Source organism: Panthera pardus, unplaced genomic scaffold, assembly GCF_024362965.1.
Source record: "Panthera pardus isolate Hobbes unplaced genomic scaffold, ASM2436296v1 HiC_scaffold_1, whole genome shotgun sequence".
Classification (NCBI taxonomy): Eukaryota; Metazoa; Chordata; class Mammalia; order Carnivora; family Felidae; genus Panthera; species Panthera pardus.
The window spans coordinates 40,205,696-40,219,113 of NW_026526654.1; the positions used below are offsets into that span (position 1 = coordinate 40,205,696).

The window sequence follows — 13,418 nt, forward strand, 5'->3', positions numbered from 1 at the left end:
TTTTATAAAATACAAGGTTCCTTAAAATATATCATTCTTACAGAATGTCTTATATTTATTTTGTCCAATTTTCTTGGCATATGTCAGTAAGCCTAAATGTACCCACATCTTAAATTTCTTTTCATCTACCTGTATAGAGTGTCTCCAGTATTTTAGGTACTATTTAATCATTTTTTGCTAAACATGCTATTTTTCTGATGCAGTTAACAGCCTGGGGGAAAAAAAAAGTGAGATACCTGCTTCAATATTTTGCTTACTTTGAGAAGGTGAATCTGTCATTCATATATAAGTGTCATATTGTTAAGGGAACTTCAAGTGTTAATTTTGCTCTTGTTTGAAGGTTGTGGCCGGTATGCTGGTGGACAAGGTTACAATAGCATTGGGCATTTTTGTGGAGGATGGGCCGGTAACTGTGGTGATGGTGGCATAGGAGGAAGCACTTGGTATCTAGTCTGTGATCGCTGTAGAGAAAAATACCTCCGTGAAAAACAGGCTGCTGCAAGGGAGAAGGTATTTTTATTTGGTTCTGACGATACTATTAATGATAAGAAAATCTTGTAAAAATCCCTTTTAATTATCGTACTATATCAGATAATTCTACCTAGTTGATATTAAAGATCAGCTTTTATAATAGGAATGATATACAATTCTAATATTTGTACTAGGTTAGCTATTTTTAATTACAAAAATAAATTGTATCTTGGCATATATCAAGATATGCATATGCATATGCAGCACATATGCCTTATTTGTAATTGTTTTCCATATAATTCTTTATTATTAATTATCTATTACTCTACACATATGCATTGCTTTTCCATTTCACCTTTATCTCTCTGAACCCTTTTCCTTTTCCTCTCTTTACCCCCTCTCTTTTTCTTAATCCTTAAGTATGCTGTAGGTCTCATGGAAACTAGAAGCACACCCAAGTAAAAATTTGCAGAACACACACACACACACACACACACACACACACACACACACACACACACATTTACTCTTTTTTAAAAAAAATAATTACATTTAGATTTTACTAGTTAGGTTTTCTTGATTTCCCAAGGAAAGAAAAGAAATAGTTTGTGTTTGAAATAAAAGTTGCAGACAGTTCAGGAAAAGCTTACAGTGAATGTTCTTTTTGGTAATCACTATTATTATTTTAAAATAGGTCTATAAGTGCTTAATAATTTTTATTAGAAACTCAAAATATTTAGGTTAAGAAATTGAAAATTTGAATATGATTTGAATACTACAACAAATTTTTCTTCGCCAGGTCAAACAGTCCAGGAGGAAGCCAATGCAAGTCAAGACTCCTCGTGCCTTGCCCACCATGGAAGCTCACCAAGTGATTAAAGCAAACGCGCTGTTCCTGCTGTCCCTGAGCAGCGCCGCAGAGCCAAGCATTCTGTGTTACCATCCTGCAAAGCCATTTCAGTCTCAGCTTCCCAGCGTGAAGGAGGGCATTTCTGAAGATCTTCCTGTTAAAATGCCTTGTCTCTACTTGCAGACATTAGCTAGGTAATATAACTTGGTGGTTGGTTTTCTTTTTTTTTTAATCACTTGGGATTAATAGCCATTGTTGATTAATATCCTGCTCTGAATACCCACACTGCATTATCTATTGTATACAATAAAGAGACCACCAGGAATTTATTTTCGGAATTGCCTTGACCAACATACGACTGGTAGGGTACACACTTTATGGTAGTAAGTATTTAAAAAAAAAAATGTACGTACTATATCAATTTGTATTATCAATACAAAATATGTCTTAGGAAATACGACTTTAGCTGTCTTTTACTTTTTGGTAAGCTGACTTCAGTCTGTTACTAGCTGGGAATGTTAAAGTGGAAAGAAACAATTTGCTCTCAAAATCGTTCATTGTTTACATTATTCATTCTGTTAGCATTTAAATGTTAGTTAGCTGGGTATCAGCTTTGTGCTAGACTTTGAAGACACCAAGATGAATGTAATAAAATCCTGACTCCCGTGTGCTCACACTCTGTGGAAAGACAGACCTACATGTAAAGAAAACATTTAAAATATTTTGTGACGAGTACTATAATAGAAGTATGAAGAGATGCTGTTAGAGCATAAAAGAGGGAGACTACCTGAATCTTCCCAAGGAGATCGGGAAAGGTCTCCCAGAGGATCTGACACTGTAGCCGTCTTAAAAGATAAATAGAAATCCATCAAGTAGGTGATGGAGGACAGCGACTCCTCAGAGTAAAACACATGTGTGAAGACACACATGAAATAGCATTACACATTTAAGGAATCAGAGGCTGGTTAAAGCATTGGCCACTAGGAGAAACAGATGAAATACCCTAGAAGTGGTTACCTAAGACCAGGTAATATGGGGCTGTGTAGCCCCTACTAAAGTTGGATTTTATCCCATGGACAAGAAGAACAGTTAAGGAATATCAAACAGGGAAGTATATGAACTTATTTGCAGTTATATCAAACAGGGAAATATATGAACTTATTTGCAGTTAGACTATCACTCTGCTTCAAACATGGAAACTTCATAAAGGGCATGACTGAAGGTGGAGAGAAGCCTGTTGTATACCATTTCCTATATTGGACTTGAGTTGTATGACCTATACTTCCATACATTATATCCTGACATTGTAAGTGGCCTTTCATATATGAGGTTCGGGTTTTTTTTCAACAGCTGATGAATGAAGATTTCTACAAATTGCCTACAGGAATGGCTTGCTAACCAACAGTTCCATTTTTGGCAGTGTTGCCCTCTCCATAGCAAAATTATACCGGGGTGTTTTTTTTTCTAATTTTGTAATTACTATTTTAACAAAATGAATGAAAAACAAAATGAGGATGTGAGACTAGAGCTTCAGTCAGACCACTTAGTAGACAGACTAGGTCAACAACTCATTCCAGTTTGAAAAGGAAAGAACCAAATTGTAAAACATGTAAAAAACCAAAAATGCCATTTTACCATAATTATGGATTTTATATTTTTAGCCCTCTGGGAAATGGACACCCACAACCCACCCCCACCCCCCGATGTAACATTTCTTGGGTCTAATTTTTCTCAAATTTGACTCTTACATATCTTCCTACCAAAAAAGTGACTGGCTGTATTTCAGTAGCCCATTCAAGAAACATGAGCCTGAACCAAGGCAACGATGATGGAGTCAGCAGAGAGGAAGCCTAGTAATCATAGGCATGAATGACTGGTCACAGTTGAGCACCAGGCCTACCACAGTACCAAGGTACTTTGGCCTAGGCACCTGGGTAGTTAGTTGGTGGGATCATTCATCAAGATACCAGAGGTTGGAAAGTTCTCAAAAGGAAAGAAAATGAATTCAATTTTGGATTTGACCTATTTGTGGCACCTAGAATATGTATGTGTGAAATTGTCAGACTTTTATTTCCTCCTACTTATATCTATAATTAATTTAATACTTTACCCTTATAGAATTACATGTGCTACTTTTCTTTTATGAAAGAGATTAAAAATGAAAAATATCTATGGTGCCATCATACTTGAAGTTACTGGGTTTAATTTAATGCAGGCATCATCACGAAAACTTTGTGGGCTATCAAGATGACAACCTGTTCCAGGATGAAATGAGATATCTACGTTCAACATCTGTACCTGCCCCATACATATCCGTAACACCTGATGCAAGTCCTAATGTGTTTGAAGAGCCAGAGAGCAATATGAAATCTATGCCACCAAGGTATTTCACTTCTCTCCTCTCTGTTGAATAGCCAGTGTTTGGTGGTGGGAGAAAGACTGAACTAGAAAAGAATGCTTTAGAAGTTCTTTTATATATCTGTCCATCTCAGGAAAGACATTAAGTCAGCTCTGCTAACTATTAGAGCAGTAAGAAAAAGCATACATACATGAATGAGGCATAGTCCTTGACAGCAGAGGCAGACTAGTTGGAGAGAAAAGATCAACTAAATGAAGTAAAAGGTTCCATTATATATTGTATCATGTAGTGCCATAGTAAGTCAGACTAGAGAAAGGTCACTTTGAGGCAGTGCCTTTAGGTTTCACGGAAGAGGTAGCACCAAAAATAAATCTTGAACTTCCTGGATTATTGCATGCAGTGTTCTCCTCCCCCTCACTTAGCTATGGTAGCATCAGTGTAAAGACCCTCCTGAAAACTGACTAGAAGCATCTAAATATAATGCAGAGGGAATTCGGGTACCACCGCAACTTTTTGGAGGAGGAACCATGTGATAAAAATGCAAGGATAGTCTCACAGTGTCAATTGAGAAGCTGATAAATTTAGTCAAAGATTTCCACTAACTGTGTGAAGTTGGATTGTGTTAGCAATGATTATGGGGAAAAAAGATGGATAAAAGAAATACTTGATAGGAAAAATCAGCGTGGCTAACTGAAAAAGGATAAGTTTAGTATAGCATCAAGATATCAGGCATGAGTAATTGCAAACACATTATTATTAGAAAGGAAGACATTTGCTGAAGGAAGAAAGAATATGCTTATTAAGATATGCCACTGTGTTAATACTGTATGGTTATGAATATAAACTAATATAGTGGATATTTTAATACACACAATAGAACTTATATATCCAAATGAATATATTTTCCGCTGAAAATACTTGTAATATTTCCCTCCAACTGTGTGGATTATTCATCAGAGGTTTTTTTTAGCTGCTTTTGAAGTTTTCTCCAAAGAGTACAGTATAGCCTTTTATATCTATAAAGATAATAAAGTATCTCTAAAGGAGATAGATTTTTTTTAAGAATTAGAAACCATTTTGAGACTAGTCTGATAAATGTGATTCGTTGGGTTATTATTACTCTTCAGGATCAAAATCAAGTGGCGTAAACTTCTAGGTAAAGACAATGAAATGAAGGTTCCATGTATCTTAGACTATCATAGAATATTCTGTGTATCGTAGAATATCATAGTCAAAGTAAATTCCTTTAGCATAGAAGCCCCTAGTATCATCACTAGTGTCACAGAAGAAAGTGGAAATCTAGGGAATCCTATTTCCCAGAGCTCCATGCTGAAGCAAAGCAACAATCTAAGGTGCCAGGGAATGCTGCGCAGAAATGGTATAAACATGCACTCAGTGGGATGGTTCCTGGTATAGAGGATGCAATAAAATCTCAAGTTATCTCTGGGAGAGAAAAAAAAAATTGGTATCAAATAGTGTGGAAAAGGAAGTCTCGGGAAATCCACCGATATCAGAACAAACAGAATGTTTATCAGAACAAACAGAAGACCTAGACAGATCTGCCCCCTTAAAATATTACCAAAAGTAAAATAGATAGTATGTAATGAAAGTCAGATGAAGAACCCAATATGAAAGAAAACTCTCTCAAGGAAAAAAAGAACGTTTCTGTAAGTACTCTAGTACCGAGAAACGTGATAATGACATAAGTTTAATGAAATAGTATGAGAATGAGATAAAAAGCAGAATGAGTAAAAAGGAGATATCACAGAGCTAAGAGGACAGACTGAAGACCAAATGAACACCATTGTAACACTAATAAATTAGAAAAGTTTAGAAGAGTAAATTGAATGATGGACATGAAGAAAAAGTTTGAGATAATCACAGTGAGTAAAAAGTAAAAAGACAAAGAAATTATAGCAGTTAGAATGAAGATAACAGGTATGGAAACAGGACAATTCAAATGGTATCTTTAAAGTAGAAAAACCAATCAATAAAATTGAAAATGTATTGGGGCGCCTGGTTGGCTCAGTCGGTTGAGTGTCCAACTTCAGCTCAGGTCATGATCTTGCGGTCTGCATCAGGCTCTGTGCTGACAGCTCAGAGCCTGGAGCCTGCTTCAGATTCTGTGTCTCCCTCTCTCTCTGCCCCTCCCCTGCTCATGCTCTGTCTCTCTCTGTCTCAAAAATAAATCAAAACATTTAAAAAATTTAAAAAAAGAAAATGTATCTAAAGCTATAATATAAGAAAAAATTTCCAAAATAATAAAGTATTGAATTTCCAGACTAAAAGGAAATTTTTATAGCAGGTAACCATGAGAAATAGCTTAGGTTAAAAAAAATAGCTTAAGTTATTGAAATACGAAGAAAAAAAACACTAGAAGTTTTCAAGTAACTGAGCACAGAAAAAGAAGTCATCTTGTAAAAGGAAAAGTTAGACTGAATTTGGACTTCTGTATAACAACTTCAAATGGCAGGGCACCTGGGTAGCTCAGTTGATCAAGCTTCTAACTCTTGATTATAGCTCAGGTCATGATCTCACCATTTGTGGGTTCGAGCCCTGCATCGGGCACTGCTCTGGCAGCACAAAGCCTGCTTGGGATTCTCCCTCTCCCTCTCTTTCTCTGTCCCTCCCCTTTCACACCCTCTCTGTCTCTCTTAAAATAAATAAATAAACTTAAAAACAAAAAGAAGTCATCTTGCAAAGGGAAAAGTTAGACTGAATTCAGACTTCTGTATAACAATTTTGAATGAAAAAAAAAGTGAAATAATGTCTCTTTCTTCAAAAGAAAGAAAATACTACCTTAAAAATTTTACCCAGTCAGACAAACTGCAATATAAAAGATCTTGGGAATCTTAGAACTAAATTGTGGATTAATCAAAGGAATCAAATGCATATTCTAAAAAGCATGTTTAAAAGACTATATATACTTTACACATAAGGGTAATTTTCATAAAATCTTAAATAAAAGAAACTGATTCAAGTGTTTCTATTCAGCCAGGTTGAGAAATTTTAAGCATATGGTAATTCAGGAATATAGCATTTTTGAGCTATTCTTTTAAAAAGTCTTGACCAACTCAAGCTGTTTCAAAAGTTGATGAATAATGACTGCATTAAATCAGTGGTTCTCAGTGAGGGGTAAGGGGGTGGTTTTTCCTCTCAGGTGACATCTGAACATTTTTGCTTGTCATAACTGGGCTATTTCAACAGGCATCCTAGTGTGTAGAAGTCAAGAATGTTGCTAAACATCCTACAGTACACAAGACAGCCCTCCACAACAAGGAATTACCTGATGCAAAGTAGCCACCGTTGTTAATGGTCATCTTCACTTCCTTTTGGTTTTCTTGTGTTGCTTGAATTTTTTTTTTTATAGGCATGATCATTTTTATAAGAACGAGTCATTATTTTTTTAGGTTATATAACAATCCTTTTTTTTTTCCAAGTTGTTAGATAAACTTCCTCTGAAAGCATAATAAATGTCTTGAATTTTATAGTAACACCATTTATAAGGTGAATTAAAATTAACATATCCCTATTCTCTGGTCATTCTGGAAGCTCTTGGCCCAAGCTGACGTCCAGGTACATTTACCCCCATGGGTTATATACAGTATTTATAGCCTGTTCAAATGAGAGTGTACATACACTTAAAGAGGTGGTGAGTGAAGAAAACAGCCAGGGAGGGAGTTAGCTACTTCCTAGAAAATGTATAAGCTTTACTGAGGAACATAGGCATTCAAACCTGGCTTGAATGGGGGAAAAGAAACGCAGAACTCCCAGTAAGCACAAATGTCCCTGTTTGGAAAGAAGTAACAGGAAAAAGAATACATTGAAAACAATAGCTTGTAAATTTGTCTTAGGAGGTAAAGGAAGGTATTTCTTTTTTTTATAAAATGCCTCAGTAAAGGAAAATATATAACCATATTAATAACTCTTCAAGAATTTTTTTTACACTTTAAACTGTATAATTTTCTTCAAGAATTTTTTAATGTTGCTATAGCAAATAGAAAAAATTTTAGTTTACTTAAACCTGAGTGAAAATCATTGAATTCTTCTAGAATGTCAGTATAACTGTATGCCAAAAATCCGTTTGTTACCTTTTGTTGAACTTAGTATGGCCATGCTGTTGAAAAGTCTTTGGACACCACTTCCCAAGAATGAGAAACCTAATTGAGCACTCAAGTACAGAGAGAACATTGAACTGTTTCACTTTCCATTTTATTAGGTTTCTGTATGTACAGATCCATTTTCTTTCTACTCAGTGCTCTCACAAATATATCTGCCTGGTTTTCCTGAATATCGTGACAGATAACTTCTACCACAATGTTGTGATTCTGAAAGGAGTTTAGCACATTCAATGCCTTTTCTTCTTTTTCATGTAAAAATGCAAAGTAGATTTAAGAAAACCAAAACTTTTAAGATGCAATTCTAAAATCAATCAAAATGTTAATGCTTTTGGAAAGATCAAATGGTGATTTAACGAGAAATTGTCAAGTTGGCTTTGAATTTGTGTTTTTCCACATGAGAGGTAGGTTCATATATTTGACTACACTGTCATAAAGTGAATATAGTTTCACTTTATTCACTTTTTCTCCTGTTTTTACCTGTCATCATCTTCTGTCTACAGTTTGGAAACTAGTCCCATAACTGATACTGATCTTGCAAAGAGAACTGTCTTCCAAAGATCATACTCAGTTGTTGCTTCTGAATATGATAAACAACACTCCATTTTACCTGCACGAGTTAAAGCCATTCCTAGAAGAAGAGTTAACAGTGGAGACACTGGTAAGTATAAAGATAAAAAGGAAGATTCAGTGATCCACATGATTTTGTTTGCAGGTATTTTTTAACATCTAGTTTTTGAAAGGAAATGGATTAGTTTTTTTAAGTTTATTTATTTTGAGAGAGAACATGCATGAGAGAAGAGAGCACATGAGAGGGGGAAGGGAACAGAGAAGGAGAGACAGAATCCCAAGCAGGCTCCATGCTACCAGCACAGAGCCCAATGCAGGGCTCTAACTCACAAACTGAGGTCGTGACCTGAGCCAAGATCAAGAGTCAACATCAGACTTAACTGACTGAGCCACCCAGGCGCCCCAGAAATGGATTAATTTTAAATCGTGGTTGACGTTCCTTTTATGAAGCTATAATTGTGCCTCTCTAAGTTTTCAATTTCAGTTGAAAGACACACTTAGAGACCATCCAGTGATTGATTATTCAAGAATAAATTGACCTTTAAAATCTTACTTGTTAATGTTGCTGTCATGAGCTATTCCACTAAGCTTCAGTGAACTAGTAGTTCCAGTGACTTACACTTTCACAGTTATATTCTCAACTCCTAATAGAAGCTTATATATACCCCTTGCAGCTGCTTCCTCTCTGAGTAGATAATTTGGGGACATAAGTAGCTCTTAATCAGTAAAAAAGTTAGACAACCTGGACTAGTTGGTATCAACAGCTCCAAATCAGGGCTGCCTGATTCTGTGTCAAGAATAAAAAAAGAAACCCAAGAGAAAAGGATAACATGGTGATGATTTATCAGGTAGCCCACTTAACTAAAATGAAGATCTGGTCTAATATTTATAGACAGATGATTCTATAACTTCTGTAGATTCCATTTAGGGGAAAAAAATACAGTTAGCTTTTAGAGCATTTTAGAAAGCATGAACTTTAGATTCAGCCCTTGATTTAAAACTTAGCTCCACAATTTAATAGCTATATGATTTTATGAAAGTGAGATATTTAATCCTACTCAGCCTCAGTAAAAATTGAGGTTATGATTTGTGTCACATGTGAAAACAAAACAAAAAGCTTCAAAGATTCTATAATGAATCAGCTAGATACTATTATCTTTAATAACATTGTAAATATGTTCATTGTATATATTGCCTATGAAAGTTATTTTTTCTTTTTTTTCCAATAAATAGAAGTTGGTTCTTCCCTCTTGAGACATCCATCTCCTGAGCTTTCCCGGCTAATCTCAGCCCACAGCTCTCTTTCCAAAGGAGAACGAAATTTCCAGTGGCCAGTTTTGGCTTTTGTTATACAACATCATGATCTAGAAGGTCTTGAAATAGCAATGAAACAGGCCCTAAGGAAATCTGCTTGCCGAGTTTTTGCTATGGAGGTATGAATACATTAAATGGGGTTATTGATTCCTTGACCATACAAATCGTTTGATGATTCTATTTAATGATGTTACTTTTCTATCCAACAGAAATTTCCAAAAATTAAGAGACATTAGCCAATCGAAAATATCAAATGTTCACATCAAAATTAAACTCTTATGTTCATGAATATAAATGAATTTAGAGATCCATCTTTAAGCACTCTAAAGAGATTTATTTCTGCACTGCTTTATTATTTGAAAGCTATGAATGTCTTTTTAAAAAGCTTTTGTAATGATGATGTCATTTCAGTTAAAAGAATCATGAAAAGGGGATGAAAAGTAGAGCTTTTCAGTTATAAATTTAACCATAATAATTTTTCTGAGTCTATTCTCTGGAAATGACAGGATCGCTAGATGTTGTATTTTTATGTATAGTAAATCTTTTGTCTTTGTCATGGGCATTATAATAAATAACCTGCCACTTGATTAATGGGAACAATATAAATATATTTAAGTTAATGATAGCTTGGTAGAGCTTGAAAAAAAAGCTGTTTATCCGAAGTACAAGTTGGGGAAAAATGTGCTTCAGCAAATTAATATGAAGATGAAAGTTTGAAATAAAAAGTGGTTTGAAAAAATATTTCTGTATTACATTTTATAGATATTATTTTCCCTATTATGTTTTTAATCCGGACCAAAATTATTGACTATTTCAAGTTCATTGTGTTTTTAATGAAATGAAGGTCAGATGTTTTTAGTATCTTTCCTTGAAACACTTAGTGGAGATACTTTGTTTCTGAGTAAGGAGGGTTCTGCAGTTTTTAGTCCCACCTTTTTTTTTTTATCTTTGACTCATTTAACCTTCATTTATTCAGGCTTTCAACTGGCTTCTGTGTAATGTCATCCAGACGACTTCTCTACATGATATTCTGTGGCATTTTGTGGCATCATTGACTCCTGCTCCAGTGGAACCAGAGGAAGAAGAGGATGAGGAAAATAAAACAAACAAAGAAAATGCAGAACAAGTAAGTGAGATTTTTGGGTTTTTCAAATTTGTCTATATTTTTATAGAAGAGTAGGACCACCTTCAGATCCTGTAATAATATGCATGAGTTCACACACAGATTATATAAGCTAAAAGGCAAGAATAAAATTTCAGTGCTATTGAGCAACATAGTCACTATACTTAGTGACTGATTCCTCCCTAAATACTATTGTCATGAAGCAATGAACTGAAAGATGTATACTGTTATAGTACTGTATAAGACAGGTAAACAGGGCAACATTATTATAGAGAATATCTGTCTACTCTACAACATTGCTATAAGTTGGCAGAGAGTGAAAGTGATAATCTGTAGGGACATGAAAGTTGTTATAGCTCTTAAGACGAAATTATTAGTAGGGATGAAAATGGTTTCTACAAAAACCATTTTCTAAACATGTATGTATCTAATCATATAGCCTTAAAACTATTAAGTAAAAATTGACAGAACTGCAAGGAAAAAGAGGGAAAAAAAAAATCCACAATTACAGTGTGAGATTGTTTCACACCTTTCACAACTAAATATTCCTGCATAACAGACCACCCTAAAACTCATTGGATGAAAACAGTTTCCTATTGGCTGACAACTCTGTGGGTCAGCAGTTTGGGTGAGACTTAGTTCCGGCATACACGTTCAGAGTTACCCTGCTAGGAGATTGTGAGCACACTAAAATTGATACAGATACAGTATTCGGTTGGTGATTTTATTTATGAGTGACTGCATCACTTTTTCCCTAAAAGATAATACAAACATAATTAGTTAATCTGAATGTGTGTTTGGGTATACTTTGATTTTGGTTTTATTGTTTACATTTCTGTTACATGACTGTCTTTAAAGTATACATAACACTTTTAAGTACACATATTTTTTTGTGGGGAAAGTTCCTTCCAGCATACAGACTGATCAACCTGCTTTCAATTTCTGTCTTAGGAGAAAGACACGAGAGTATGCGAACATCCACTCTCAGATATAGTGATTGCGGGTGAAGCTGCTCATCCTTTACCACACACATTTCACCGCTTACTTCAAACTATCTCCGATCTTATGATGTCTCTCCCCAGTGGCAGTTCATTACAGCAAATGGCCCTAAGGTAATTGTATATCTCAGTATTCTGGGTATGTTGGAGAAGAGATTTTATGTAGTATTCAAAGCTCGAGATGCTCAAAACACCTTTTAAATACTAAGATACAAAGAATCTCTACATTATGTGAATGGTGCTTCCCTCATTACTGTCTTAATCTGGAATTTCCTCCTTGGCTCACACCTGTTTGCCCCTCTGTAAATCGAGGATAATACATTACTTAGTGCTCTAAATTAGCCCAGTCTGTAACAGTTTTCCTCACTTTTGCCCCTCTTCTATCTCAAGTAACTTGTCTCAGTGCTACCCAAGAGTAGCAATCTTAACTGTCACAAAAGGGAGAAGGAGAATGAAATCTCAGAAACAGAAATCAAAATAGGGTTTTTGAATTGAAGAGAATTTTAAGAAAAGTGAAACCTCTGTTATATGTAAGGTAGCCTAAAACTACCTTGAGGAACATTACCTACTTTTAAGTCTGAGACTGCTGCGATTTTCACATTACTTCTACATTGTGAACCTTGTCATCAGATCTTCACACTGGACCGCACGTATAAAAAATGCTCCACTGGTTTTTATAAACTGTAGATTGTTGGAGTGAATTTTGGCTACCCACATCCCTAAAGACTGGTAGAGGGGAGATTGTGATTCCTCCTAAAAAGATTTTTGAAGTACGGGATGTGTTATATATCAGAGTATATATAACTCTGATGAATTAGTATAGAATTGTAACACTAATAAATTTGAGAGGCTTGTTTTGGTTGAGGTCACACTTGTCTGTCTGCAAGATTGATTTATTACCTTTTTTGCTTCTGTACCCTTGACGTTCATGTATCCAGTTTTTCTATATGTAGAATGAGTGAACTTTCCTTAGGTCTTACCCTATTCCAAAGAAATTACCTTTATTGCTCACAAAAAGGCGGTGATACTATTCCCTGATTTTTTTTCTATTTCTGTTTTTTCCCTAGAATATTAAGATTTTAAAAAATCTTAACTACAGAGTGCTTTCCCAGGAATTCCTTAGGAATTATTTAATACCTTGCTTATACCTTTTTAGGTGCTGGAGTCTGAAATTCAAGCAATCTGATCACCAGTTCCTCCATCAGAGTAATGTCTTTCATCACATTAACAATATTCTGTCAAAATCAGATGATGGAGACAGTGAAGAAAGTTTTAGCATCAGTATCCAGTCTGGCTTTGAAGCGATGAGTCAGGTCAGTCATTGAAAGTTGTCCTGTGTTGGGGCGCCTGGGTGGCGCAGTCGGTTAAGCGTCCGACTTCAGCCAGGTCACGATCTCGCGGTCCGTGAGTTTGAGCCCCGCGTCAGGCTCTGGGCTGATGGCTCGGAGCCTGGAGCCTGTTTCCGATTCTGTGTCTCCCTCTCTCTCTGCCCCTCCCCCATTCATGCTCTGTCTCTCTCTGTCCCAAAAATAAATAAAAAATGTTGAAAGTTGTCCTGTGTTACCCTGTTAATATTCAACGATGTAAACAAGCAGAAACTGAAAGTCACTCATAA

General features: G+C 35.5%; 1 protein-coding gene across 17 annotated transcripts in view; it reads left to right on the forward strand.

Annotated features, from left to right (window-relative positions):
• The window catches only part of MYCBP2 (MYC binding protein 2), a 284,243-nt gene that overhangs the window by 236,699 nt on the left and 34,126 nt on the right, over window positions 1-13,418 (forward strand). For all 17 annotated transcript variants that reach the window (XM_053896509.1, XM_053896544.1, XM_053896144.1 and 14 more), the window contains 8 exons: window positions 341-510; window positions 1,271-1,515; window positions 3,537-3,704; window positions 8,302-8,459; window positions 9,602-9,801; window positions 10,659-10,808; window positions 11,757-11,917; window positions 12,960-13,116. In XM_053896509.1, the coding sequence (XP_053752484.1) occupies window positions 341-510; window positions 1,271-1,515; window positions 3,537-3,704; window positions 8,302-8,459; window positions 9,602-9,801; window positions 10,659-10,808; window positions 11,757-11,917; window positions 12,960-13,116 (1,409 nt within the window). The remainder of the gene's footprint in view (window positions 1-340; window positions 511-1,270; window positions 1,516-3,536; window positions 3,705-8,301; window positions 8,460-9,601; window positions 9,802-10,658; window positions 10,809-11,756; window positions 11,918-12,959; window positions 13,117-13,418) is intronic.